The 26605-nt window shown below is 40.5% G+C and overlaps 1 protein-coding gene across 1 annotated transcript in view; it reads left to right on the forward strand.

Annotated features, from left to right (window-relative positions):
* Positions 1-26605, forward strand: part of GC (GC vitamin D binding protein) — a 383851-nt gene that overhangs the window by 289437 nt on the left and 67809 nt on the right. Inside the window, exons 5-9 of the mRNA XM_075337198.1 lie at positions 2591-2723; positions 3411-3505; positions 7282-7411; positions 17422-17618; positions 24084-24216. Of these exons, the coding sequence (XP_075193313.1) occupies positions 2591-2723; positions 3411-3505; positions 7282-7411; positions 17422-17618; positions 24084-24216 (688 nt within the window). The remainder of the gene's footprint in view (positions 1-2590; positions 2724-3410; positions 3506-7281; positions 7412-17421; positions 17619-24083; positions 24217-26605) is intronic.

The following is a 26605-nucleotide window of genomic DNA, read 5'->3' on the forward strand; positions in this document are numbered from 1 at the left end:
CCTGTCAATTTGAAAGGAAATTGCCTAATTTTCAAATTGATAACACTGCAGGGATATTGAACATTTAGGCCACATGCACACATTGAGTATTTGGTGAGTTTTTACATCAGTATTTGTAGCCCAAACCATTGAGCCTGAAGAAGAGACCTGAGTAGTCTCGAAAGCTTGCTATTATTACCATCTTTTCAGTTAGCCCTTAAAAGGTATCAACCACTGAGGACTTCAGTTCTTTTAAACAATTTTTTATCTCTACTGGCTAACACGGTACAAAGATATATTTTACCTGTATCCCAAACCAGGAATGGAACAATTAGAGCAAAAGTATAATAGAAACATGTCACCACTTCTGTATTTTTTTTCCCACTCCTGGTTTTGTCTTACAAATCCTGAGGTAAAAAATTTACCAAATACTCAATGTGTGTACAAGGCCTTACTGCCAGGTTCCTATACAGATAACAGCTGATGGCTGAGGTCCCAGAAGTAGTGATCATTTCTCATTTTGCTTTTTGTCAAGCAACCTTATAACAAATAGAGACTGTCTAAAAGCACAAAACTTTCATAGGCCACGTACAAAAATTGAGTATTTGGTGAGTATTTTACCTCAGTATTTGTAAGCTAAAAGTGGGTCAAAAATACAGAAGTGGTGCTCGTATTTCTATAATACTTTTCCTCTGATTGTTCCACTTCTGGTTTTGACTACAACTACTGAGGTAAAAAACTCACCAAATACTCAACATGAGCACGTTGTCTTAAAGCAGAGGGCAAAATAGGGGCAGTCACAAAAATGGTGCAACCTGTGCAGCCGCAACAGATTTGAAGAGGTAAGGGGTCCCTTACTTCTACCTCAAAAGCAGGTGGAATTGTGCAATAAGATTAACTATTAGGCAATGTTCACACTGGCCATTTTTATTGAGGCTTTTGCTGGGTTTTTTTAGCATGGTTTTTGCCATGGTTTTATGCATATCCATGCTAAAAAAAACCCTGTCATCACAGTCCCAGCAAAGTCTATGAGATTCCAGAAATCTCATGCACACACACACACACACACACATACACACACACACACATAAAACACCTGTGATTTTTTCCTCACTGTTTTGTCAATGTACTTGGTTTTGCTACGTTTTTGAAAGAATGTGTCAATTCTTTTCAGTGTTTTTGCCATGGTTTTTCACCCAAGTCATTGAGAAAATGCACAAAACGCAATAACAAAAACCTAAAAATTCAGAAAACTATCAGGAGATTTCCTGCCACAAGATAGTTTTGCTGCAGAAAAATGTGACGCCCTGTCACCGCCAGGTGTCACACACATAGGTAGGTCCCCACATAACACCTTCCCTCACAGGGTTACACCGAGCCGACAAAACCCTAGTCACCTCCCCAGGGTAGAAAAGGCACACCAGTGGGAGGGACCAGGCAGAAGGAGAACGCCCACCTAGGGGTCTGGAGAACCCAGGGCGGGAAAAAGAGAGAGAGAAAAAGAGAGAGAGAGAAAAAGGGAGAGAGAGAAAAGGTCGAGCAGTCAAGTTCAGTTAAGTGAAGTTGGAGTTGAGTGGAGTTGAAAGGTGTCGGGGTTGGAGGCCCGGTGTACTGGCTAGGTGGCAGACGGTGATCCGTGTCTGTCAGGAAACGGGAAGATGGCTGCCGGGGATCCGAGGTGGACAGGGTAGGAGCCCGCCGGTACTGACACCAGAGAACCGACCCGGAAACCGTGCACAGAGGTTGTACCTGGACCCTGAAGCAGAGATCGGAACCACCGACTTTGTTAATTAACCAGTTGAGGACAGGATTACAGGTCCTGTTCCACCCAAAGTTCCAAAAAGCAGACCGGCAGCCCAACATGGGGGATAGGGCATCTGCCAGGGCCCCTTTAGATCCCAGCATCTGTGGGCAAGGCTTCACCCATAGTTCTGGGAGCAGACTCCCATGTTCTATACCGAGAAAACCAAGTAGAACTAAGAATAGTGCAGAGGAAAGTGACACAGACCATCACCCCAGGTGAGGGACCAGGGGTGAGTGACCAGAATACATCCGGCCGCGGCGGCCGGCCACCAGCACCTTGGTTTACCGTTGGACTTGTGTGATTCAATTGACCGGGTACGCCGGCCCCTGCAATCACCATCCTCAACACAGAGACAGTGAGCCCCGGGGCATCCACCCCTACCCACGGAGGGGTTAACATCGAGCTGCTATCTCGTCACCCCTGGGTGCTCCCCAACAGCAGCGGTAGTGCTACATCTCACCACGTGGGTGGAGTCACCAAGTGATTACAGCAATCCCCGTATATATATGTCCCCTTTTATTTGAAGTGTCCGTGCGACCCCCGGGTCCGGAGAATGCCTCAAGCCACACTGCGGATCCGGATCTAAGCAGCCTGACTGCTGGCGTGGTGGCGGCACAAAAAATACTCACCATAAACACCCTCTGTGAACTTAGCCTTAGGTTTAAAATGCCCATATACTGTTTTTGCACAGCGATCCTCTTCTGTCTGTGTATACCCATCGGACAAAACCTTAAGCTTTTTTTGAGGGGCAAACTGACAAAGATCAAATTAATCATCACTGTGTGTGAATGTCATCTTTTCTTTTAGATTTTTATATGAATATTCCAGTAATTATGCACAAACGCCACTTCCTGTTATCATCAATTCCACAGAAAACTATCTGACCATGGTAAAGGATTGTTGCACATCTGACAAGTCTACTTTATGTTTTCTGAGAAAGGTGAGCTTCCTCTTAAGTTATTGATGATTGTGTTCTTTATTTTAACCTCTACAATGATTATGATTTAACATTTTTATATAAAACAACAACATAAATGCAGTGTTGAAGGAGATTTAGAGATATACAGTCTAATACACAATAAACATATACACCATAAAATATCCAAAGCGCTTTAATGAATATGACCAAGAATGCAAGAATTTCCAATTGACATTTATATAATCTTAAGCGATTAATCATATACGGTACTTTACTTCATTCCTAAATTGAAAAAGAATGCTTTGAAAAGTTATTTTTCACTTTTTTTATATTTTGCAATTTTCAGCAGGGAGCTTTACATGTGATTTCTCAGATATTGCTTTACATGACAATGAATAGAATGTGTATGAATTTATAGATTGAAGTTAGATTGTGGAATATAATAGTAAACAAATGATAATGCAGAAAAGTCAGGGTCATTCTCTAAAAGTTAAACCACTATATTAAAGCAAAACATTTTCCGATACTAGTTACTTTGGGAATATGCATAGCATGTACAGCGTTGTAAGCCCTTTTTCTGACTTCCTAAAGATTATATCAATCTGTTCAGAAGACAAGTAAAATATAATTGTGTCCAACAAGAAATAGAACATTATGAAATACAGCATATTTTTAATTATCAGTATTTTCTTTGTTTCAAATTTTCAGCGACTCCAAAGGCAGCCGCTGCATTTACTTACAGTGATGTCCAACAGGCTGTGTTCTCGCTTTGACAGTTTTGGGGAGGATACCTTAAAATTCAGGTTAGAAAAAGAAAAAAAATATATAAATAAAAAAGACCCCAAATATATATATATATATATATATACACAGTATATACTGTATATAATGCTCAAAAAAATAAAATACCATTGTCTTGTTTAAGTGTTTCTTTTTTTGAGCAGTGTATATATACTGGAGATCAAAATTAGAGAACAATGTACGATCACTTGCTTTTTCAGAAATAATATAATCTACATTGAGCAACATTTGAAGGTTTTTCTGTAAGACGTACACTAGAGCAGTGTTTTACAAAAGATCCAAAGTTTATCAACATAAAACCTTTATTTTGCTCAAAACATGATGATCATAATTAGAGAACAAAAATGACTGTAGCACAGAGAAAGATTATAACTAACTTTTGTGAAAGTAACAGCAGTCATCAATCAGTAGGAAGTGTAGGGGTCTTTGCTTTGAATGACTTCAGCACATCTGCGGCCACAGGATATCACACCTGAACCACACTGCTCAGGTGAGATTTTGGTCCACTCTTCTAACAGTCTCTTTAACAGTTCTTTGACTGTTGTGGGATTCTTGGCCATATCTTTGTCACCAGGATTTTCCATAGGTTTTCTATTGGGTTTAGATCAGGACTGTGGGCTAGTCATTTCATTGTTTCATTGTGTTCTGTTTCAAGGAACTGCTTTACCCGTGCTGTGTGACAGGGAGCATTGTACTGCATGAAAATTGCTGGCTGATTGAGTGATGAACAAAAGTAAGGAGCTATGTGTTGTTGAAAATGGTTCTGATACACACTTGCATTCACTCTGCCATGTATCTGTATTAGAGGTCCAACTTCTGCTGCAGAAAACATTCCCCAAACTATGACACTTCCTCCACCACTTTTCACTGACTTCTTAACATACTTTGGGTTTAGTCTTTCCCCAGTTTGTCGACGAACATAATGTTTCCCAGCAGACCCAAATAAACTAAACTTGCTTTCATCACTAAAATGAACTGTGGCCACTTCTCCTCTGTCCACATAACATGCTCCTCACAATAGGTGAGTCTAGCCTTTTGATTCCTTCTGCTAATGAGAGGTTTGGCCACAAGAGTTACCTTTTAGTCCAAATTCTCTTAAACATTGTGACACTGTATGACGAGACAGATTCCAACCTTGTTAAATGCTGAACTGGTGAGCAATTCCAGCTGCAGTGTTGAAACGAGATTCTCCACATTATCCTGTCCTCTCTTGCATTTGTCTTTTGAGTGCGAACAGTCTTATTGGGGGTCTTCAAAGAGTTTGTGATGTTGTAAAGAAGCAAAAGTCTCAAAATCACAGATTTAGATTGACCAATTTCTCTAGCTATGGCTGATAGGGTCACCCCTTTGGCCTTCATCTGGACAACCTGCTGCCGAAGGGTTTCAGTCACTTTGGAACAGCACACCATTTTTGCAAATTCAGTGTAAACTGTAAACTGGAAAGTTAGGCTTACAATTAAGTGGGGTTTGTCAGATAATTAAGGAAATTAGCATCGGGTGCCAGGATTAACACCAATAACTTGCAGGTATCTGAAAGTGTTCTTTAATTTTGATCAGTGTTCTTTTACATTTATCTCATTTACATTTTTATTATGTGCTTTTTAAAAAATTCAATATATAAAATAAGCTTAAAATGCTGATAGTTTATTCATGTTAGGATATAATCACCTAGGACTACACAATGACCTTAACATTTAGGAAATTGTGTGTTGTTCTCTAATTTTGATCTCCAGTGTAAATAAATATAAATGCAACACTTTAGGTTTTGCTCCCATTTTTCATGAGCTCAACTCAAAATCCAAAACTTTTTCTAATGTTCATAAAAGGCCTTTTTCTTTCAAATATTGTTTACAAATCTGTCTATATCTGTTATTGAGCACTTCTCCTTTGCCGAGACATGCTATCCACCTCACAGGTGTGGTATATCAAGATGCTGATTAGACAACACGATTATTGCACAGGTGTGCCTTAGGCTTACCACAATAAAAGGCCACTCTAAAATATACAGTTTTATCACACAGTACAATGCTACAGATGTCACGAAAATTCTAGGAGTATATAATTGGCATGCTGACTGCAGGAATGTCCACAAGAGCTGTTTGATCATGAGTTGACTGTTCATTTTTGTTCCATAAGCTGTCTCCAAAAGGCGTTTAGAAGAATATGGCTGTACATTCAACCAACCACACAATTGCAGACCACGTGTAATTACACAAGCTCAGGACCTCCATATCCAATATCTTCCCCTCCAAGATCATCTGAGACCATCCCCCTGACAGCTGCTGCAACTATCAGTTTGCGTAACCAAAGAATTTCTGCACAAACCGTCAGAAACTATCTCAGGGAAGCTCATCTGCATGCTCGTAGTTCTCATCGGGGTCTCCACCTCACTTCTGTTTATTGTCATAACTAACTTGAGTGGGCAAATGCTCACATTCGATGGTGTCTGGCATGTTGAAGAGGTGTTCTCTTTATAGAAGAATCTTGGTTTTCGCTGTACCGGGCAGATGGCAAACTGGCAAATAGTGGTAACAGCAGATACAAACTGTTTTTTTGACTCTCCCCGGAACCCTCCAATACTGTAAAACTGCACATTTTAGAGTGGCCTTTTATTGTGACTAGCCTAAGGCACACCTGTAGAATAATCATGCTGTCTAATCTGTATCTTGATATGCCACATTAGTGAGGTGGATGGATTATCTCAGCAAAGGAGAAGGGCTCACTAACACAGATTTAGACAAATTTGTGAACAATATTTGAGCGTAAAAAGCCTTTTATGTATATAGAAAAAGTCTTACCATTTTTGAGTTCAGCTCATGAAAAATGGTATCAAAAACAAAAGTGTTGCAGTTATAGTTTTGTTCAGTATCTATCTCTGTCTCTCATATCTATTTATCTGTCTGTCTATCAATTTCTATATCTATCTATCTATCTATCTATCTATCTATGTCTCTCTCTAGCTATCTATCCAACTCATATCTATCTATCCCTCTATCTATCTATCCCTCTATCTATCCCTCTATCTATCTAGCTATCTATCTATTTATCTATCTATCTATGTATCCCTCTATCTATCTATCTATCTATCTATCTATCTATTTATCTATCTATCTATGATTCTATCTATCTATTTATCTATCTATCTATCTATCTATCACATATCTATCTATCTATCTTATGTTAAATAAAAGTAATTTAAATATGTATTTTGAAATTAAGCCAATGTCAATAACATCATCAGCTAGGTAGAACTAGATGCTTGGAATAGATAGATAGATAGATAGATAGATAGATAGATAATAGATAGATAGATAGATAGATAGAGGGATAGATAGATAGATAGATAGAGGGATAGATAGATAGATAGATAGATAGATAGATAGATAGATAGATAGATAGATAGATAATAGATAGATAGATAGATAGATAGATAGAGGGATAGAGGGATAGATAGATAGATAGAGGGATAGAGGGATAGATAGAGGGATAGATAGATAGATAGATGGATGGATAGATGGATAGATAGATGGATAGATAGATAGATAGATGGATAGATAGATGGATAGATAGATGGATAGATAGATAGATAGATAGATAGATAGATAAATAGATAGAGGAATAGATCGATAGCTAAATAAGATAGATAGATAGATATTGTAGATACATAGATAAGAGATAGTCAATCTATGCTCAAAATACTTAAGTATTCTACTGTACTATATATAATATATCTCTGCATTTATTTTTTTTTTTGCTTTTTTTTTTTATATTTACCCAGTGCTGCCATAATGTTCAGTCAAAAGGTTCCCTCTGCAGACCTGAAGGACGTGATGACACTTGCAGAGCAGGGGACCCAAGTGCTTGTTAACAGTTGTGGATTCTTTACAGATAAGAACATTGAAAGTGAGGTATGGCCTTTATGTATAGAGGTGCAGTATGTTTTATGACACACTATATTACACTTTGAATTGCATTATGCTACACAATGGCGGAATATGCATACTCCTTGACATTTACTTGAAATTGCTGAATATATACCATCTGTATTTTAAGCAATGATAAGGTCACGATGCATCTTACAAACACAATTGTAGGATATTATTATGATTCCTGAAGTACTTGAAAAACATTTCAGATTATTTGCTCATTTCCATTACAATTGTTTCAATAAGCAACCAAAATAAAAACAAGTTGTGTCATGCTATCTCACTACCTGGAATTATCTAAGTAGACAATGAAGAAGGTTACACAATGAAATAAGTGGATATGAACCAAAAATAGATTTTTGACCTCTAATTCCAATAATAATAATCAAGCATTGTATATTTATAGGGCTACATTCTGGGCTTTAACCCCACACTATTATAAATGATGGCACATTGTTAAGGCTCCTGCCCCTATAATCTAGCAGGAGCAGGTCAAGTCTCTAGCAGTCAGATACAGCCGTTGGCCCAGGGAGAAGACAGAAGTCATTTATTACCACTTCTGCCTTCTCTTCTGTCAGCTATACCGTGTTCAGTGAGTGTTATGTAACAAACAGAAGCATTAGTGCTGCCAATGCTTCTGTAGAACCTGGCAATTGCATGACTGTCAGGTCTCTGGCTGGCATAGTAGAGCTGTTGGATCCTATCAGACCCATATCAGTTCTGACTTTGTTGCCTGGTATAGCAGAGGGCTGTTTTCCCTTGCAACTGGAGCTCATATGGATGCCCCAATACAGTGGGAAAAAAAATCTTCAATGATCTCTGGGGGACCAAATATGTAAAATAAAATTGCATAATTATAAAAACAAACTGCAAGAAAAAACAATGTAATCAAAAACTAAATTGTCCACAACACATAAAAATGAAAAAAAAATCTGATTTTGTTTATATAAATAAATTTTACAACATAAAGATTGCAAAATATAAAAACAAACTACCCATATTACCTAAAGAATTGAATCACAAGAGAATTGGGTGTGAAAAGTAGAGATGAGCAAACCGGTCGCGGTTCGGCTCGAGCTTCGCTCGCCGAATGGAGGTCGGTTCGGTGAAATGGTTCGGCGAACCACTCGAACCCCATAGGAAACAATGGGAGGTAATAACAAACACATAAAAACACATTATAAATGTACACATACAGTTAAGAAACATTGCCATAACACTTACCGGTGCCCGCGATCCGTCCTGCACTCTGTCTCCCGCCGCTTTTCCATCGGTAATCGCTGCGTCCTCTCGGTAACCAGCAGTGATGCAGGACCTATCGTGACGTCAAAATAGCCATGTGACCAGTCACGTGTCTATTATCTCATTGGCTACAGACTGGTCACATGGCTTTGACGTCATGTCCTGTCCTAGGTCCTGTCATTCCACTCTCCGGTACACGGTGCACATTTGTGTATCGCCGTGTATCGGCTGGATGCTCTGGCACACGGTCGACGGTTGACACACTGCTAACAGCGGCATCGGGAATCGCATGATCGGAGCACCGTTGCTATGGCAACCCGTCTGTCAGCGGTAACGTTACCGCTAACAACCAGCAGCACTGATCACTCATGGAGTGAAGACTGCACGGGGAGCAGCAGCGTCTTTCTCCCATGCTGTGCTGCTCATGTAGCAGAGCTGCATGGGCTGAAGGAGAAAGACAGAAGAGCATGGATCGTGGAGGGATGCGAGGGAGTAATAAACATGGAGTCTCTAAGTGTGTCTGTGTATTTATTTCTATTAAAGTATTTTTTCTCTGTGTGGTGTCTTTTTTTAACCCTTTATTGGAGATTCTTAATGGCCGGGTCAAACTTGCCTGACATTAAGAATCTCTGACTTAATACTAGCTAGTAAAACAAAGCTAGTATTAACTCATTATTACCCAGCGAGCCACCGGCATCAGGGTAGCTGGAAGAGTTGGATACAGCGCCAGAAGATGGCGCTTCTATGAGAGCACCATTTTCTGGGGCGGATGCGGACGGCAATTCGCAGCAGGGGTGCCCAGAAAACTCGGGCTAACCTGTGCTGCGGATCCAATCCCCAGCTGCTTAGTTGTACCCGGCTGGACACAAAAATGGGGCGAAGTCCACGTCGTTTTTTTTTTTATTATTATTTCATGAAATTCATGAAATAATTAAAAAAAGGGCTTCACTATATTTTTAGTTCCCAGCCGGGTACAAATAGGCAGCTGGGGGTTGGGGGCAGCCCGTGGCTGCCTGCTGTACCTGGCTAGCATACAAAAATATGGCGAAGCCCACGTCATTTTTTTGATGGGCAAAAAACTTCTGCATACAGTCCTGGATGGAGTATGCTGAGCCTTGTAGTTCTGCAGCTGCTGTCTGCTCTTCTCCATACAGACAGACAGCAGCTGCAGAACTACAAGGCTCAGCATACTCAGCATACTCCATCCAGGACTGTATGCAGAAGTTTTTTGCTGAAAAAATTATGTGGGCTTTGCCATATTTTTGTATGCTAGCCAGGTACAGCAGGCAGGTACGGCTGCCCCCAACCCCCAGTTGCCTATTTGTACCCGGCTGGGAACCAAAAATAAAGGGAAGCCCTTTTTTTATTATTTCATGAATTTCATGAAATAATTAGAAAACAAATGACGTAGGCTTCGCCCCATTTTTGTGTCCAGCCAGGTGCAACTGGGCAGCTGGGGATTGGAATCCGCAGCACAGGTTGGCCTGAGCTTTCTGGGCCCCACTGCTGCGAATTGCAGTCTGCAGCCGCCTCAGAAAATGGCACTTTCATAGAAGCGCCATCTTCTGGCACTGCATCCAACTCTTCCAGCACCTGCCTGCTATACCTGGCTAGCATACAAAAATATGGCGAAGCTCAAGTTTTTTGGCAAAAAAAATAAAAAATGCTTCCCTGGATTTTCCATTGCCAGTGAAGGTAACACCAAGCAGTGGGGGTTAGCAGCCAGTAGCTGCTTGGATTACCCTTAGCTAGCAATACAAAAAATACAGTGGGAGCCCATATATTTTTTTTAATTATTTATTTAAATAACTAAAAACAAAATGGGCTTCCCTGTATTTTGATTGCTGGACATCACAGTGCTGTAAAAATAAATCTTTAAAAAAAATGACATAGCGCTCCGCGGTATTTTTGATTCTCAGCGCAGATAAAGCAGACAGCTATGGGTTGCCACCCCCATCTGCCTGCTGTACCTGGCTAGCATACAAAAATATGGCGGAGCTCACGTCATTTTTTTTGTAGTTTTTTGGCAAAAAAAATTAAAAATGCTTCCCTGGATTTTCCATTGCCAGTGAAGGTAACACCAAGCACTGGTGTTTCTCTTCTGTTTCAAGTGGAGATAGATGCCCCAGAGATTAGAGCACGAGCTGTTTTTTCTCAAAGAGATCCTATAACTTCCAAGCTGAAGCCTTGTGCCTTCTTCTCTCGGAAATTTTCTCCATCTGAACGAAACTATGATATGGGTATTCGGGAATTATTGGTTTTTGAAAAATGGAGACATTTGTTGGAGGGGGCTAGACATCAAATTGTGATGCTCACTGATCATAAGAATCTGACCTACCTTGAATCTGCCAAGAGACTGAATCCTAGGCAGGCCAGGTGGGCTCTATTTTTTACGCATTTCAATTTTGTGGTCTCTTTTGTACCGGGCAACAAGAATATTAAAGCAGATGCCCTCTCTAGAAGTTTATTTGCTGATTCTCTTGATGTTGCTCAGCCATCTACCATCCTGAATGAAGGCGTGATCCTCTCCGCCATTTCACCCGATTTGACGTTTGCACTTGAGAGATTTCAGGGGGACAAACCTGAGAGATATCCTGTGAGGAAACTGTATGTTCCTGATCAATGGAGGAGTAGAGTTATGTCCGAGATTCATTGTTCCGTCTTGGCTGGTCATCTTGGGATTTTTGGTACTAGAGATCTAGTGAGTAGATCTTTTTGGTGGCCTTCCTTATCTCGGGATGTCAGAAGTTTTGTGCAATCTTGTGGGGTTTGTTCTAGATCCAAGCCTTGTTTTTCACGTTCTAGTGGGTTGTTATTGCCATTGCCTGTACCTAAGAGACCTTGGATTCATATCGCTATGAATTTTATTTCAGATCTTCCTGTCTCTCAGAGGATGACGGTTATTTGGGTTATTTGTGATAGATTTTCTAAGATGGTCCATTTGGTACCATTGCCTAAGTTGCCGTCTTCATCAGAGTTGGTGCCCTTGTTTCTTCAACAGGTGGTTCGTTTACATGGTATTCCTGAGAATATTGTGTCAGACAGAGGAGTTCAATTTGTGTCCAGATTTTGGAAAGCATTTTGTTCTAAATTAGGAATTGGGCTGTCTTTTTCTTCTGCGATTCATCCTCAGACCAATGGTCAGACTGTCCTCCAAAAATATTCCTATGAGTTTCTTCTCCTAAATTTAAGCCAAGATTTATTGGGCCTCATAAGATTTTGGAGATTATTAATCCCGTATCTTTTCGTTTGGCTCTTCCTGAGTCTTTTAAAATTCACAATGTTTTTCATAAGTCTTTGTTAAAGAAACATGTGGAACCAGTAGTTCCCATGGCGGCACCTCCTGATCCTGTGTTGGTAGAAGGGGATCTGGAGTATGATGTAGAGAAAATTTTGGATTCCCGTCTTAATAAACAAAAGCTTCTGTACCTTGTTAGGTGGTTATGAAGGGTTATGGTCAGGAGGACAATTCTTGGGTGTTTGCTTCTGACATTCACGCTGACAGATTGGTTCATGCCTTTCATCATGCGCATCCTGACAGACTCGGTGGCTCTGGTGGGGGTTTGGTGATCCCTCCTCAAGGGGGGGTACTGTTGTGAATGTCATCCGGATGGGTGCTGATGTGGACCTCCCTCTGGTGGCTAGGAATGGTAATGAAGCTGAGTTTGAATCTGTGACTCAAACCTGTGTTGGAATTAATTAGGAAGATGTCCTATTGCAGACAAGCCTAGTGTATATAGGTGAGCAGTTTCTGCTTGGCTGCTGCCTGTGATAAATGTTTTCTTCTGCCTCTGAAGATGGCTTGGAGTTTGTCTCTGTTTCCTCTATTTATCCTGTGCCAGAATTCACTACAGATAAGTCTGCAGGTTTTCTTTGCTTAATTGCTCGTTTTGCACCTACGGGTGTCTATGGTTTTTTTTCCATTTTGTTCTGTGTTTGTTTTCTTGTATGTGAGGATCTGGCTCTCTGTAATTTTTGAGAGGGCAGTTCCTTCAGCAACAAAGGGAGTTTCCCACTGTTCTGATTTTGATTATTTGCATTTTTGAATATTATTTGTTCTGTGATTTTGTTTCTTCCCATTATATCTGCAGTTCTGTTTAAAGTGTCTGGCAAAAGAGTACTTGATATAGTGGGGGAAGACTGTGTGGTCTTAGGGCTTTTGTTCTATTAGGAGTTCGGTATTTTTTGCAGAGTTTTTTGCTGGCCGCAATTTTTCCTGTCCTGTTGTATCTGGTGAGTCGGGCCTCACCTTTGCTAATCTATATTTTCTGTGTATTGTGTTTTCTTACATCACCATTGTTACATGTTGGGGGCTTGCTATTCCTTGGGGGACTGCTTGGAGGCAAGTTAGGATTCTTCATTTCTATATTTGAGGTGTAGCAAGTTTCTGCGGCAGTGACGAGGTGTCTAGGTGTGTTAGGAACATCCCACTGCTACTTCTAGTGTTGTCCGATAGATAGGGGATTGCGGTCAGCTTAGTTTCTGACTATTCTTGTGGGGGTTTTTTTCCTGATAAATGGGATTTTTTGTGATCATCCACAGTTATCAGGTCATAACAGAGAGGGGTCTATGAGACACACCCATTACTAACCTAGTGTCACGCTCATAGTGGTTTGTGTCCAGATTCACTGTGTTATAGTCGCACTCAGACCTACAGACGTCTGGCGTACTACACTACACTCAATGTATAAGAGGGAAATTGGGGACACTTTAACAATGGTATGACCTGGCACTGGGGAGGAGGATGGGACAACTCCTGCACTCACCTGCAGCTGCACCCTGAGCTCCCTAGCCAGCCCTATACGGGTTATTTCACTCTGTCACTGAGCAGGATACCTAATGCTCAGGAAGACTACAGTCCCCACTCGCTATTCCTCTCTCCCTGAGGAATAAGGGCGAAGCTTGAAGTGTAACTTACAAGCTTCCATGAAAGTAATGAATTTATCCCTCCCTGCAGAAAACCTGTCTGGAAGGGCTATTATGAGTTCTGGCTGTAACTGGGCATCAGCTGAAACCATAAACCCAGCATTTTGTTGCAGCTGCTGCACCATCTGAGAACATAAATCCGAAACCTCCTATGAGAAGGTGTGCAAGGGCTGCAGATTGAGCCATCATGACTCAGAATACTTTATATGGCTGGTGATAACATGACGCTCGGAGTGCTTATCTATGCACTTTATGTTCATTTGTTGCACTAAGCAATTTACTGACTATTGCTTATCTTGGCTAAGTAGTGGTTGGTGTAGGGGTACGTGTTAAATGCTGACACCCTTTTGCCATTTAAGTGCCTGCTTGTATATATTCTTATACATATTCTGATTGAGGTGTGCTTTATGCACCATTTTTAAGGATGTACATTTTTTTCTTATACCAGGCATTAGATAAAATTGTGATTTATACCTTTTTAGTTTTTGTGACTCTATTTGTTATTCCGTTGCCTGGTTGCATATATACTCTCCAAATCTCATGTATTGTATTTTAATATATTTTTATTTGCATTTAGCAGTCTATATGCTGTTTCATCAGTTTTTCCATAGGCAGTGTATGATACTTATCAGCTATTTTAGGGAGAAGGTAGGGAATTTCAGGTTCAACCACCGAGTAACAGGGGCATCCATTTAATTAAGATGTCATACCCTTCGTGGTTAGACAAGGACATGTTTACGGTCTGTGTAGGGCAATTTGAGTTGGTGTATTTTATCTCTATACCATCTTCCCCTCCCAATGGATGCTAACCCTGCATATTATAAAACAAACCCTTACTCCATACACATGGTGTTTTTGGTGGTTTTAATGATTGGAATTTAATAAAGTAATTTTAAAAGGATGATTGGCACTTACTTGTTAATTTTTCTTTTTTATTTTTAAATAAATTAGTGAATGAGGGCTAGTGTGGTTGAGTCTTTATTCAAATAAACGATTTTTCCCATGTGGGTGTGTTTTTCAACTTTACACTTACTGGGTTGCTAATACGGGTATCTGACCCCTCTCCGTTACTAAGCCTTGCTCTTGATGCCAGCTGACAATTCACAGATGACATCAATTTAAAAAAAATATTACCCTGATTGTCACTACACCAGGGCAATTGGATAAAGTCATGGTAAAACACAAGAATTGGTGCATCTAATGTGTTGCGCCAATTCTGGGGTGGCTGTGGGCTGATCTCTTTAGGCAGGTAATGGGCCAAATAACCATAGGCCTTCCTAGCTTGATAATACCAGCTCACAGCTGTCTGCTTTACCTTGGCTGGTTATCAAAGATAGGGGCCCCACGCAGTTTTTTTAAATTATTTATTAAGTTAAACCAGGTTAAAAACACCTTTTAGTGCCACCAGGAAGGTGCAAAAGGGTGTAAGTGTACAACCCTGCCTATATATCTGCTTTAATCTAAGTTGTCCCTCCTCCCTGAACTGCATTGCGCCGAGCATCGTACTCCCAGGTCTCATATAAGACCCGATGATGCGATGCGGCTGGCCAATTACAGTAATGCCAGTGGCCAACATGGCTACAGCAATACCATGATTGACAGGCAATCCCCGCATGTTTAGTGGCTGAAAAACAGCTTTGAAACATGTGGCGAAGGGACTTGGCCATGATGCTCAGTCGAGTATCAATCAATGCCGAGCACGCTTGCACATCACTACTTGACATTCTTGAACATTTTCAGTTTTTTTCTTTATTTCTTTCCTATGGGTCTTAGGTCATGTAATACTGTTTCACAGATATAGAAAAATAGTTCAAAATGTACAAACAAGATTTCCCATCTGAGAGCACATGGAAAGTGTAAAGTGAAGTAAAATAGCATTCATCTCGAAGAAACACCGAGGTGAATGTTAGAAGGCAGAAAAGACGAATGCAATCATTAAAGTAGAGCACTAAGGGCCCAAAGGTCAGCCACCATCTAAAGATAAGTTAAATTGTATTTATCATGAAACAGTAACATCAAAATTATTCTAGTTTTGCAGGGAATTAAAACATTTTCGATTGTGACATATAACAATATGATGTATGAGGATGAAGTACTATTAACTCCTTTCGCAGACAGTTTTTATTTGTGTGCTTTAGTTCTTACTCCTCTGTTGCTTTTTTTTTACTTTTCCATCAACTTATCCAATTGAGAGCTTGATTTTTTAGCAGGAAGAGTTATAGTTTTTAATGATTTTATTCATTGTAACACATAATATACTGGAAAATAAAAAAAAAAACTGTGAACTATTGAAAAAATTTGTTTCCACCATTGCTATGGGGTTTTGTTATTATATGTTCATTTTGTAGTATAAATGACTTGGTGTCAAGCTTTTCCAGGTCAATATGATTGTGGCAACAGCAAACTTATATATATTTTTTCAAACGGTGAAAATAAAATTTGATATTTTGAAAAAACTTTGGTTTGGGTCACGATTTTGTGAAAGAGAAAATGTGTAAGGACGATTTTTGCATGGTGAGCTGACATTTTTACTGATACCATCTGGGGGCATATTAAAGGTTTTGATGACTTTTTATTGCATTTTTTAAGGGAGGTGCAACAACTAAAAATGGCAATTTTGGTGTTTCAATATTATTCAATTTAGGCCACCATCACAAGTCAGTATTTTGCATCAGTGTTTGTATGCCAAAGCCAAGAGTGGAATTTACAGACAAAAATTAGAATTAAAAAGTTGACACCTGATCTGTGTTTAGGACACACCCCAAAATACTGATGTGTGAATAAGACCTTATGGTGTTTACCATACAGTTATTTAATTTTATATTTTGATAGATCGGCTTACCAAATGTTTTTAGTTTCTATTTCTTTATTTTCAAGCTAGATAACTTTCTATATTTAAAAAACAAACTTTTTTTTACCTTTAATATTAATTTTTAGTTCCCATGGGGATTTAAAGCACCACTCTGGAGGGTTTTTTTTCAATACTTAAGGGGTGCTTTTAATCTAAGTTACCTGACCCTACTTTCATACTCACCCAGTGGCTTCTTCACCCTCTATTGCCGATGTTCTGACAGTTTGTGATCTGCCAGATTGCACAAGTCAGTGATCTACCATCAATGGTGGCAAATCTCATGAATGTTATGGAGCCCGTACATCAGGGAGGCCTGATGGCATCTCCTGGAAGCCAATACAGTTGATTGCAATGATAAAAGGGGGAGCTGTCAACTATTTCCATCATGATTCTCCCTCGACATCTGACATCTTTGCACAGTGGGCATGATGACATCACTTCATCATGCTTGTTGTGCCAAGCAGTGAAAAGTGGAGCAATGAAGAACCAAGGATAGGTGAGTATTTATATATATATTTTTTTATTTATTTTTAAATCAATGAGCATACTGTGTTATACTATTACTATTATACTGCATGGAAGGAAATGAGTGTATGGGGGCTTCCTTATACTTTATGAAGGGCAATGTGGGGCCCGTTATACTATATGAAAGACAATGTGGGGCCCATTATACTGTATGGAAGGCAACGTGGAGCCCATTACCCTATATGGAAGGCAATGTGGGGGCAATTATACTATATGCAAGACAATGTGGAGTCCACTATACTATATGGAAGGCAATGTAGAATCCATTATACTATATGGAAGGCAATGTGGAGCCATAATACCACATGGAAGGCAATGTAGGACTCGTTATTCTATATGGAAGACAATATGGGGCTTATTATACTATATGGAAGGCAATGTATGTAGTTACTGTTATGCCCTATGTCAAAAAGAGATAATTGGTAATGCTTTTTTCTTCTTTTTATAGCTGTCTGAACATGTTAAGCAAGTCTGTCATAAACTTTCAAAAGATGAGAGAGTGTCTTCCTGCTGTAAGAAATCATCAATAGATGCTCTCCTCTGCTTACATTCCATGCCAGCTGCTGAACCCATTAAGCTTTCAAAACTTCAATTCCCAACCAGTGACAAACTGTGCAAGAAAGGCAAAAATCAAGAGCTTAAAAAGTAGGTAAAACATACAAAATATACTTATGTTTTTAATTAAACACATATATAAAATAAATATAAAAATTAGTATTCAATGCAAGCTGTATATATGTGGATATACTCTGTAAAACTCCATCCATCCTCCCAATGAATGATGGTTGTATATCACTGTCAGGGCCAACAACCAAGGATTCCTTGACCAATTTACATGTTGGCTTACATATTTTTTCTGCATTTTCATACCCACTCTCATTATGAGTGATTTTAACATCCTCATCAATAATTCAGTCTCCCATTTGCTGCTCCTCTTCTATTTGTAACTTCCTCTTTAGGCCACTCACAACTTTCCTCTACAGTGGAACCTTGGTTAACTAGAACAATCCGTTCTGGGAGTGTGCTTGTTAACCAAGTTACTCGCTCAGGTATTCTTTATAAATAGCTATGATATTTTCCTTTCCTTTTAAGGATTCATGTTATATGGTTCTCCTACTCGCTTGTTCCTCCCCATTCCCCTTCAACCCCCTTTTTGTTTTGCCTGTTTCCCTATTAAACGTTTGCAATCCTTCACATCCTAAGGCTACTTTCACACATCCGGCTTGAGCTCTGCGGCTCAATCCGGCTGTGCAAGCTATGCAACGGATGCGGTGAAAACACCGCATCCTTTGCATAAGTTTTTCCTTTGCGGCCAGTCCGGTTTTTGCCGTTTGCGGCATGCTACTGAGCATGCGCAGTGGCAAAAACCGCATGCGGCGGCCGGATGCGGTTATTGCCGCATCGCGCCGCATCCGGCCGCCATAGGCATGCATTGAAAAATGCGCCGCATCGGCCGAATGCGGCGCGATGCGGTTTTTTTTTGCCGCACGAAAAAACGTGCCAGGCAACGTTCCATCCGGCCGCCGCATCGGCTAAATCTGCCGCATGCGGCAAAAAACGGACGGAACGCAAGGCCATGCGGCACAATGCGGCACTAATTAAAGTCTATGCAGGCAGCAAAAAAAACCGGTTGCGATTTTCCTGCAAAGTGCCGGATTGTGCCGCATTGCAGAAACCGGAGGTGTGAAAGCAGCCTAACTTTCCCTTCTCTTCTTCCCTATCCATCAACAATTGTTTATTACTTGTAAGAAATCATATGACTTATTACAAATTAATATGATGTTTTTACATGACTTTTACCATATGTTATATAATCCCTAATAAAAATATTTTAAAACAACTTACTCGCTCAGCAAAGGAAGATTTTCCATAGGAAATCACTGCAATGCTGACAATTCGTTCCACAACTTGTTAAATGTCCCATCCTGGTCCCCTATTGTGTCACTTCACACATGCACAAACACACACAAACACGTACAAACACACACAAACTCACACAAACACATACAAACTCACACAAACACACACAAACACGCACGCACACGCACATATTATGCTCACCTTACCTACCATTCCATCGCTGGTCTCCTGGGACTTGCTGTTCACTAGTACGGGCTGTGTATCAGGTTACCATCACAACGAGGGATGAACTTCCGCTGCCAGAGCGCTGACGTCAAAGGCAGGAGCCACTTGCCTCTGATTAGCCAGCGCACTGCCTTTGAGTAGCGGTGACAGAGGAAGTTCCTGCCTCATCACTATGGTTGCCGATGCACAGCCTATACCGGCGAATTACAGGACCCAGGAGACCGGCGATGGAACTGAAGGTAAACATATTATGCTCACCTTACCTTCCGTTCCATCGCCGGCCTCCTGGATCTTGTAGTTCGCCGCGAGGATTCTTACCTCATCGCGATGAGCCGGCGAACTACAAGAACCATGAGGCCAGCGGCGGAACGGAAGGTAAGGCGGGCATAATACTGTATGTGTGTACGTGTGTGTGTGTGTTTGTGCGTGCTTGTGTGTGTTTGTGCAGACTGCAAGTGCGGATTAGAGCGCGGTGGATGTACGGAACCAGAAGTGTGTGCGGTGAGTATTTTGCTCATACAGCAAAGCTTTCTCGCAAACAGAGTTACAAATTTACAGAAAGCTTTGCTCGTTCAGCGAAATTCTCATTAACTGGGTTACTTATTAAGCGAGGTTCCACTGTACATGAAAACCAAATACAATGGTTTTGGTCTTTTTCTGGCTCCGCCCCATGCATGACTTAACTAACTCTCCTTTTCTGCTCTGAACACAGGCTTCTATTATTTTTTTTAAGATTGTTCACTCCACTCAGGACATCCCTACATGCCGCATACAAATAATTCTTCATTCCATTAAAAATCAACTTATGCAGAATTTACAGCCATTTTTGTCCACAATCTCTTCATTCTGTTCAGATTTAGCAACAAAATATTATCATAAGACCATAAAAAGTGCCCTGGATGAAACACCACCCTGTACATGAGCACACACCACAAGAAAAGTTGATTTCTTCAGTTGTGCTGAATATCTGTGGAGAAAATTAGATTTTGCAGAAGACTTATCCGGTGTAGGTTTATGCTGAAAACATATAAACCTGCCCATCACCTTGCCAAACGATCCTACTTCTCGATTCCCATTATGTCACAATCCACTGATCTAAAACTGCAGTTTTCACTCCTTCTTAGCCCTAAATTACAGTACCACTCTGATCATTATGGTCTAGTCTCTTGTAATTCACTAGCTTTAGGATAACTTTCATCTTGATCCTTTAAAATCTGGTTTTGATTTTAACAATCTACAGAAACCAATGTCCTACTAACAGATAATCTCTTCTGATTATACTGGATATAATTGTAACATTTCACACTGGGGAAAACAAGCTCATTTTCACTATGCTCCAATCAATTAGCCCAAAGGATACCACTCTACCTTGGTTCTTCTCATAGCTCTTTGACCACTCTTTTAGTGTCTCATTTTCTAACTATTCTATTTCTCCTCTATCCCCTCATGGTTCAATCCTAGATCCCTCCACTTCTCTCCATTGTGTCTAATATACAAATCATCAGCAGATCTCGCTTTTAGTAACAACTATACACTGATGACACCCAGGTTCGCAAAGTTTCTCCTGATATCACCTTTGCATCACTACAAAATACTAGAGATTGTCTGTCTGTTGTCTCTAATATCATGTTCAACTCCTATCTAAAACTCCTTTACCAAACTAAACTTCCATTTTGGCTCTGTCTGTTAGCCTGGCAGCACAAAATAGGGCTTCCATGGATAGGCTTTGAGTCTACTGAGGTACAATAAGCTGTGTGACAATCAGGAAGAACAGAGCATATGTGATGTTGGTAAATTGTAAAATAATAAAACACCCTGGTTGCAACTGGTAGAGTCTGAGGGGCTAATCACTGTGAGTCATGGTAGTGCTGTATCCTACAAACAAATAATGCATTGAGTTGCTGGCTGACTGGCTGGGTCAGAGGGTAGTATGGGTTGGCAACTGAATAAATACGAACACCCCTGGGGAAAAAAATAAACAGCATAAAAAGGTACCAACTCCCACAGGTAGATGTTAGACCAGTGTTCCCCAACTCCAGTCCTCAACAGCAGCTGACAGTGCATGTTATTTCCTTAGTAAGGATTTCCTTAGTATTACACAGGTGATAATTTAATCCTTTAAAAAGGTGATGATTCCAACACCTTGGCAATGCTAAAGTAATCCTGAAACGATGACTTGTTGGTGGTTCTTGAGTTCTGAAGTTGGGGAACCCTGTGTTGGAGACATATAGACATACAGCCTGGCAGAAAAACGAGGCCTGTTGAAATGAACAGAAAAGTGTGTTTATTATTCGTAGCAAGTATTAGGATTGGTAACATTCACTACATATAATACACTAACCCAGGGCTATAGCTAGAGCCATGGAGGAGAAAAAGCTGGACTCCATCCTGTATTGCTGCTGGTGCAGTTATAGTTGAGGGAGAACAGCTCACCTGCAAGAAAGCGTACCGCTATTGCATGGAGAGGGGGTGAGCATTGCCAATACAAAGGAGAGCAGAAGAGACTTAGTCCTGTGGCTGTCAAGTTTCTGTAAAGAAATTTTTCATGCCCAAAAGATGAAGGAATTTGCCACACCAGATGGAGTATGTATGTTTCTGCCACCAGAGAGAAGGCAAGGAGATAGGTGTCTGAGTGTGAGGGACTGATAAGCAATAGTCCACAGGAATGTGTGATATTCACAGCCAATAGCAGAACCAAGAGAGGGGGCTGAGATCAGCACTAATGTGGGGGGCATGGGGCAAGCAGTGGTAGTCGTGTATACAGGGGTTGCCTATCGGTAGCCCCTTGCCTCCCAGTCACCGCTCTACCAAAAGGATGACTTCGCCACAGTCCATTCCTCAATCCATTCCCTCTCTGAGACAATAAAGTGCTCACTGGAGTATTCTCTTTCAACAACAGAACTTTATTATTCTTCATTACAAATTCTGTCTTCACTTGCTCTACAAGGGTACCTCTTCTAGTCCCAATCGAGTTCCCTCCAGACTCCACTTTCACATATAATTTAATTGGCCGACCACTTTCCTGGCACCTGGGCTCCATTGGACACCACTAGGCCCCAAATTCTCCCATCTGACATCACACTGCGTGAACCGATTCAAATAGTCCTTAAGCCTATCCATCCCACCCACAGGGATTAGCTTGTGCTTTGGAAAGGCTAGGTATGACAGCACTCCTCCGCTCATGCTATAAGCCAGGGCCCACCCTTCTCTGTCAGGGCCCACTGACCTTAGGTTTCACAGGGGATTTCTTTGGGTATCAACTCTAGGAAAGAATGAACACCTCCCCGACTGACCGTACTAAGTCCCACTTCTGGGGATTCAGTTTCACAGTCCTCTTTAGAGCAGGACCCCGCATGCCTGGGATCAAAGGGGTGACCCTTAGGATCCTTAATCTGAACAATACCCTCCTTCTATATCCTGTCCTATATACATTATCCTATCCTCCTCCTTTTCGTAACCTATTGTTTACCTACCCAGGTGCCAGGGAAGCCATCACAAACCCAAGCTGCCACCTGGTGGCCATTTACAAAATACACTTATAATTTACCATAGCAGATAAACCCATTTGGTGTTCCGGTTACTTCTGCAAGGAGGTGGTGTAGCCCTAACCCCTCTACACTAACAGACAGAATGCTGAGGTGTCATGAGAAAGACTTAGCAAGATTGACAGTGGAGGTGAAGAGCTTTCCTGCAGGCTGCAAAGATGTTTCAAATACAGGACTTTTGTGCTAACCAATTGCATTCCTCTGAGCTGCCTCCCATTTACACCTGCATTCCTTCCACAATCCTTGAGTGGAAAAAACACTCTGATATCAGGAGCCACTGTATCCTGCATTCCATTTAAGGTGCACGGCACAAGCTTACAATCCAGACTGAAATATTTAGTAAACATTCTACATTGATTCATGGTGGACACAGACATCACAGAGTCCTTGTGCAAGATCACAATATGAACCTCTGTATTTTGATATTTTTCAGCTAAGGACATTTCCCATGTCTTAAAATCTAAATGGAATTTAATTGCTCATCTCCTTATATGAAATCTAGTACACAGTAGGGTTCAGTGCGTCCATCGCCTACTGGGCCCCAGTACAAATGTGATGTGTGATGTGCAACTTAGCATTGACTTTTTTTTTAAGACTAGTACACTATTTTACCTCATCGGATTATCAAGATGGCAAAGTGGGCACCTTTGTTCTTGGGTGTCCTTAGGGGCCTTCACAAACCACTATCCCTACACAACTAGGTTTTTCGAATCCACACCACACAGCCTTTCTCTGCCGGTCACTCTTTATTTCATATGCATAATTATATAATATGTATCAGACTTGCACTATTCATAAAAATGAGCCATTAGTGGCAAATCAAATACAAAGTGAATCTGATTTGAAGCCTAAGAGAATACCCGGCTCTGGTGTCTCCATAATTTAGTGTCATGTGACGTTTGCCTTGACATGCCTCCAAAAACCTTAACCGTCCCTGGCTGTGTCCTTCATTTTTTTTACATAGATTAATTCAAGAAAATATTTTCAAAACCACCATGAACCATTACAGCAGTCTCAACTTTGCTTGACCAACGTCTTTTAATTATCATATATTTATGTATTTTCTTTCCCTACCCTTTTAACTGTCTGTCTTTTGTTATATTATTATGTTATATCATAAAAGCTGTTTCTATACCGTTTTGATTGTAAGTTTCATAGCACCTATCAGAAATCCATTACATATGAACTTTCTTTTACCCACAGTATAAGAATCGAGTCTGTGAATTTCAATATTTTGAACTCTTTAGTTTATCAGTGAAAAGCTTTATGTCACCGTTTCTCTCTTTGATACTTTAAGGATGCGAAAAGTCTTTTTCCCCCCAATCATGAATACAATGTCATAGGATAGTTCTGAAAAAAATCTGAAGAAACCAACTGTCTTCTATTATTTATTTATTTATTTGTGTGGAATCTTTTGTCAAACATAGAAGAAAAGAAAGTCGTTTCATTTACACAGACGTTTCATCCGTCTTATCCCCAGGTATATGTACGAGTTAGCGAAAAGAAATACTAAGCTTCCAGAAGTGTTTGTTGGCAAGCTGTACGAATCTATGGCAGATATGGTGGAGAAATGTTGCAGCTCAGAAGATGCTAAGTCTTGCTTGGAAAAGAAGGTATTTTTTTTTATAGTTTTCCATCACTAAAACAATGCTGTGGAAATGTTTTATAACTTTAGATATTTAGGTTACAGCTAAAAATAAGAGAACAGTTTAGTTTTCAAGTTTTTGATCTCTTTTGTCATCCAACTTCTAAAAACTTTGGTCCTATACTTCTCAGGCAACTTTTTACTACATGGAATAAGGCTCCCCACTTCAGGATTAAGAGCATTTTATGTTCTTCCTGGTAGGATTTGTTCTTGTTCTGATTTTTTTTTTTTAAAGGAAGTAAAAATATAAAAGTTCTAAAGTACTGTGATCAAAGCTGTAAATTGGCAGAGCTAATATCTATATATTCACAAAATCTTTAAAGCAGATCTGTCACCAGATTTTACAATAGCAACTGCAAAACTAGTACATTGAAACCTTACTAAGGTACTTTAACATTTCTTTCAGAATTGCTATAATATACATTTTAACCCTAGAACGCGCAAGCAATTCAATCTACCATAGAAAACAAATGACCTAGCAGGCCTGCGAGGCCCCAGGTATGCGTTCTAGGGTTAAAGTTTTACTGATTTAGATCAGCAATTTTTTTTTAGTCCAGATAGAACAAATAAGTCCCCAACAACACCGGCACCCATAATGGACTATCATTAAGAAGAGTCTTCTTTGGTCCTGATGGCAAAATACGGTCTAGATCGGTTCTGGTCCCAATTACATTATGTAGGCAGGATGATAAGCAATCCTTATGATTACATGAAAAGGTTACTTCAGATAGAAACTTTCCCAAGGGTTAAAACAAGCAGGTTAATTTTTGCAGTAAATTATTGGAAAAAGGTCAATTTTGTAAACTATGATTGTATAAAGATATCATTTTCTGCTTAATCTAACAGAGGACTTTCACACACACACACGTACACACACACGTACACACACGTACACATACGCATACACATGCTACAGAACATAGAGCCAGATCATAGAGCCAGGAAGTGATTACTGGTGCTCATTGTATAGTGATTGGTGACTGGATATGTTCTCTGCACCGCCTCTATGACTAGAAGCAGGCAGATACAGGGAAGATATAACTTCATTTCTCCCTGTAGCTGTGCTGCCAGAAAGCAAGGCTGGCATGAGTTTAATGCTATCTAACTGCAGATTTACACAATATCTGTAAGTAAATACGAATGACAAGGTCCCTTTAGCAATTAAAAAATATGCATCTATTCAGCAGCTTAACTATGGGTGGTACACTGTGGTAATAAAATCACAATGCACCAATAATATAAATAGTGCATGGCATGTAATGAAAGTGGGGGACTCGTATGTTGCCATTTAGGTCATGAGCTTCAATTTAAACCTTTGTCAGCATTGAAATCCAAACATAAATCTGAGTAAAACACAAAAACAATAGAGCACAGCTTGCTTTTGTAAGATTTCAGCAATCTTATGTAGCTTATATAGCTTGAAGAAACACAAGTTAGAGTTCTTGCTAAATTTCCTATCAAAACTGTTAAGCGGGCTTTACAAGCTACGATATATCTAACGAGATGTCGGCGGGGTCACGTCGTAAGTGACGCACATCCAGCATTGTTAGTGATATCGTAGCGTGTGACAGCTACGTGCGATGGTGAACGAGCAGAAATACTCACCTTCTCGTTCATCGTTCACACGTCACTCATTTTCAAAAAATCGAACGTCCGGTTGTTCATTGTTCCCAAGGCAGCACACATCGCTTCGTGTGACACCCCGAGAACGATGAACACAGCTTACCTGCGTCTCACCGGCAATGCGGAAGGAAGAAGGTGGGCGGGATGTTACGTCCTGCTCATCTCCGCCCCTCCGCTTCTATTGAATGGCCGCTGTGTGACGTCGCTGTGACGGCAGAACATCCCCCCCCCTTCAGGAAGTGGATGTTCGCCACCCACAGCGAGGTTGTTTGGAAGGTAAGTATGTGTGACAGGGGGTTACGACTTTGTGCGACACAGGCAAGAAATAGGCCCGTGCTGCACAAACGATCGGGGCGGGTGCGATCGCACGACTAATTGCAGCGTGTAAAGCAGACTTTATTCAATTGCAAAAAAAAATCTTACTGAATTTTATCAGACAGACACCTTTTTATGCTACACTTAAAGGGAATGTGTCATCAGGTTTTTCTACCTCTCCTAAGAGCAACATGATGTAGGCAAAGAGAGGCTTAATTCAATGATATATCACTTAGTTTACTGAATGCAGAAGTTCTGACACAATCAAAGTTTTTAGATTTGGCCATGCAGCAGAGCTGAAAAAGCTGCCTCCACCCACACTAAGCATTGTACAGACATAGTACATTGAATGTGAGGTACTGATCACAGGAGGGGGCATGTCAGACTGCGAGGCATGAGACAATGTAGTCCAGCAATGA

Source organism: Anomaloglossus baeobatrachus, chromosome 1 (genome assembly GCF_048569485.1).
Source record: "Anomaloglossus baeobatrachus isolate aAnoBae1 chromosome 1, aAnoBae1.hap1, whole genome shotgun sequence".
Taxonomy (NCBI): domain Eukaryota; kingdom Metazoa; phylum Chordata; class Amphibia; order Anura; family Aromobatidae; genus Anomaloglossus; species Anomaloglossus baeobatrachus.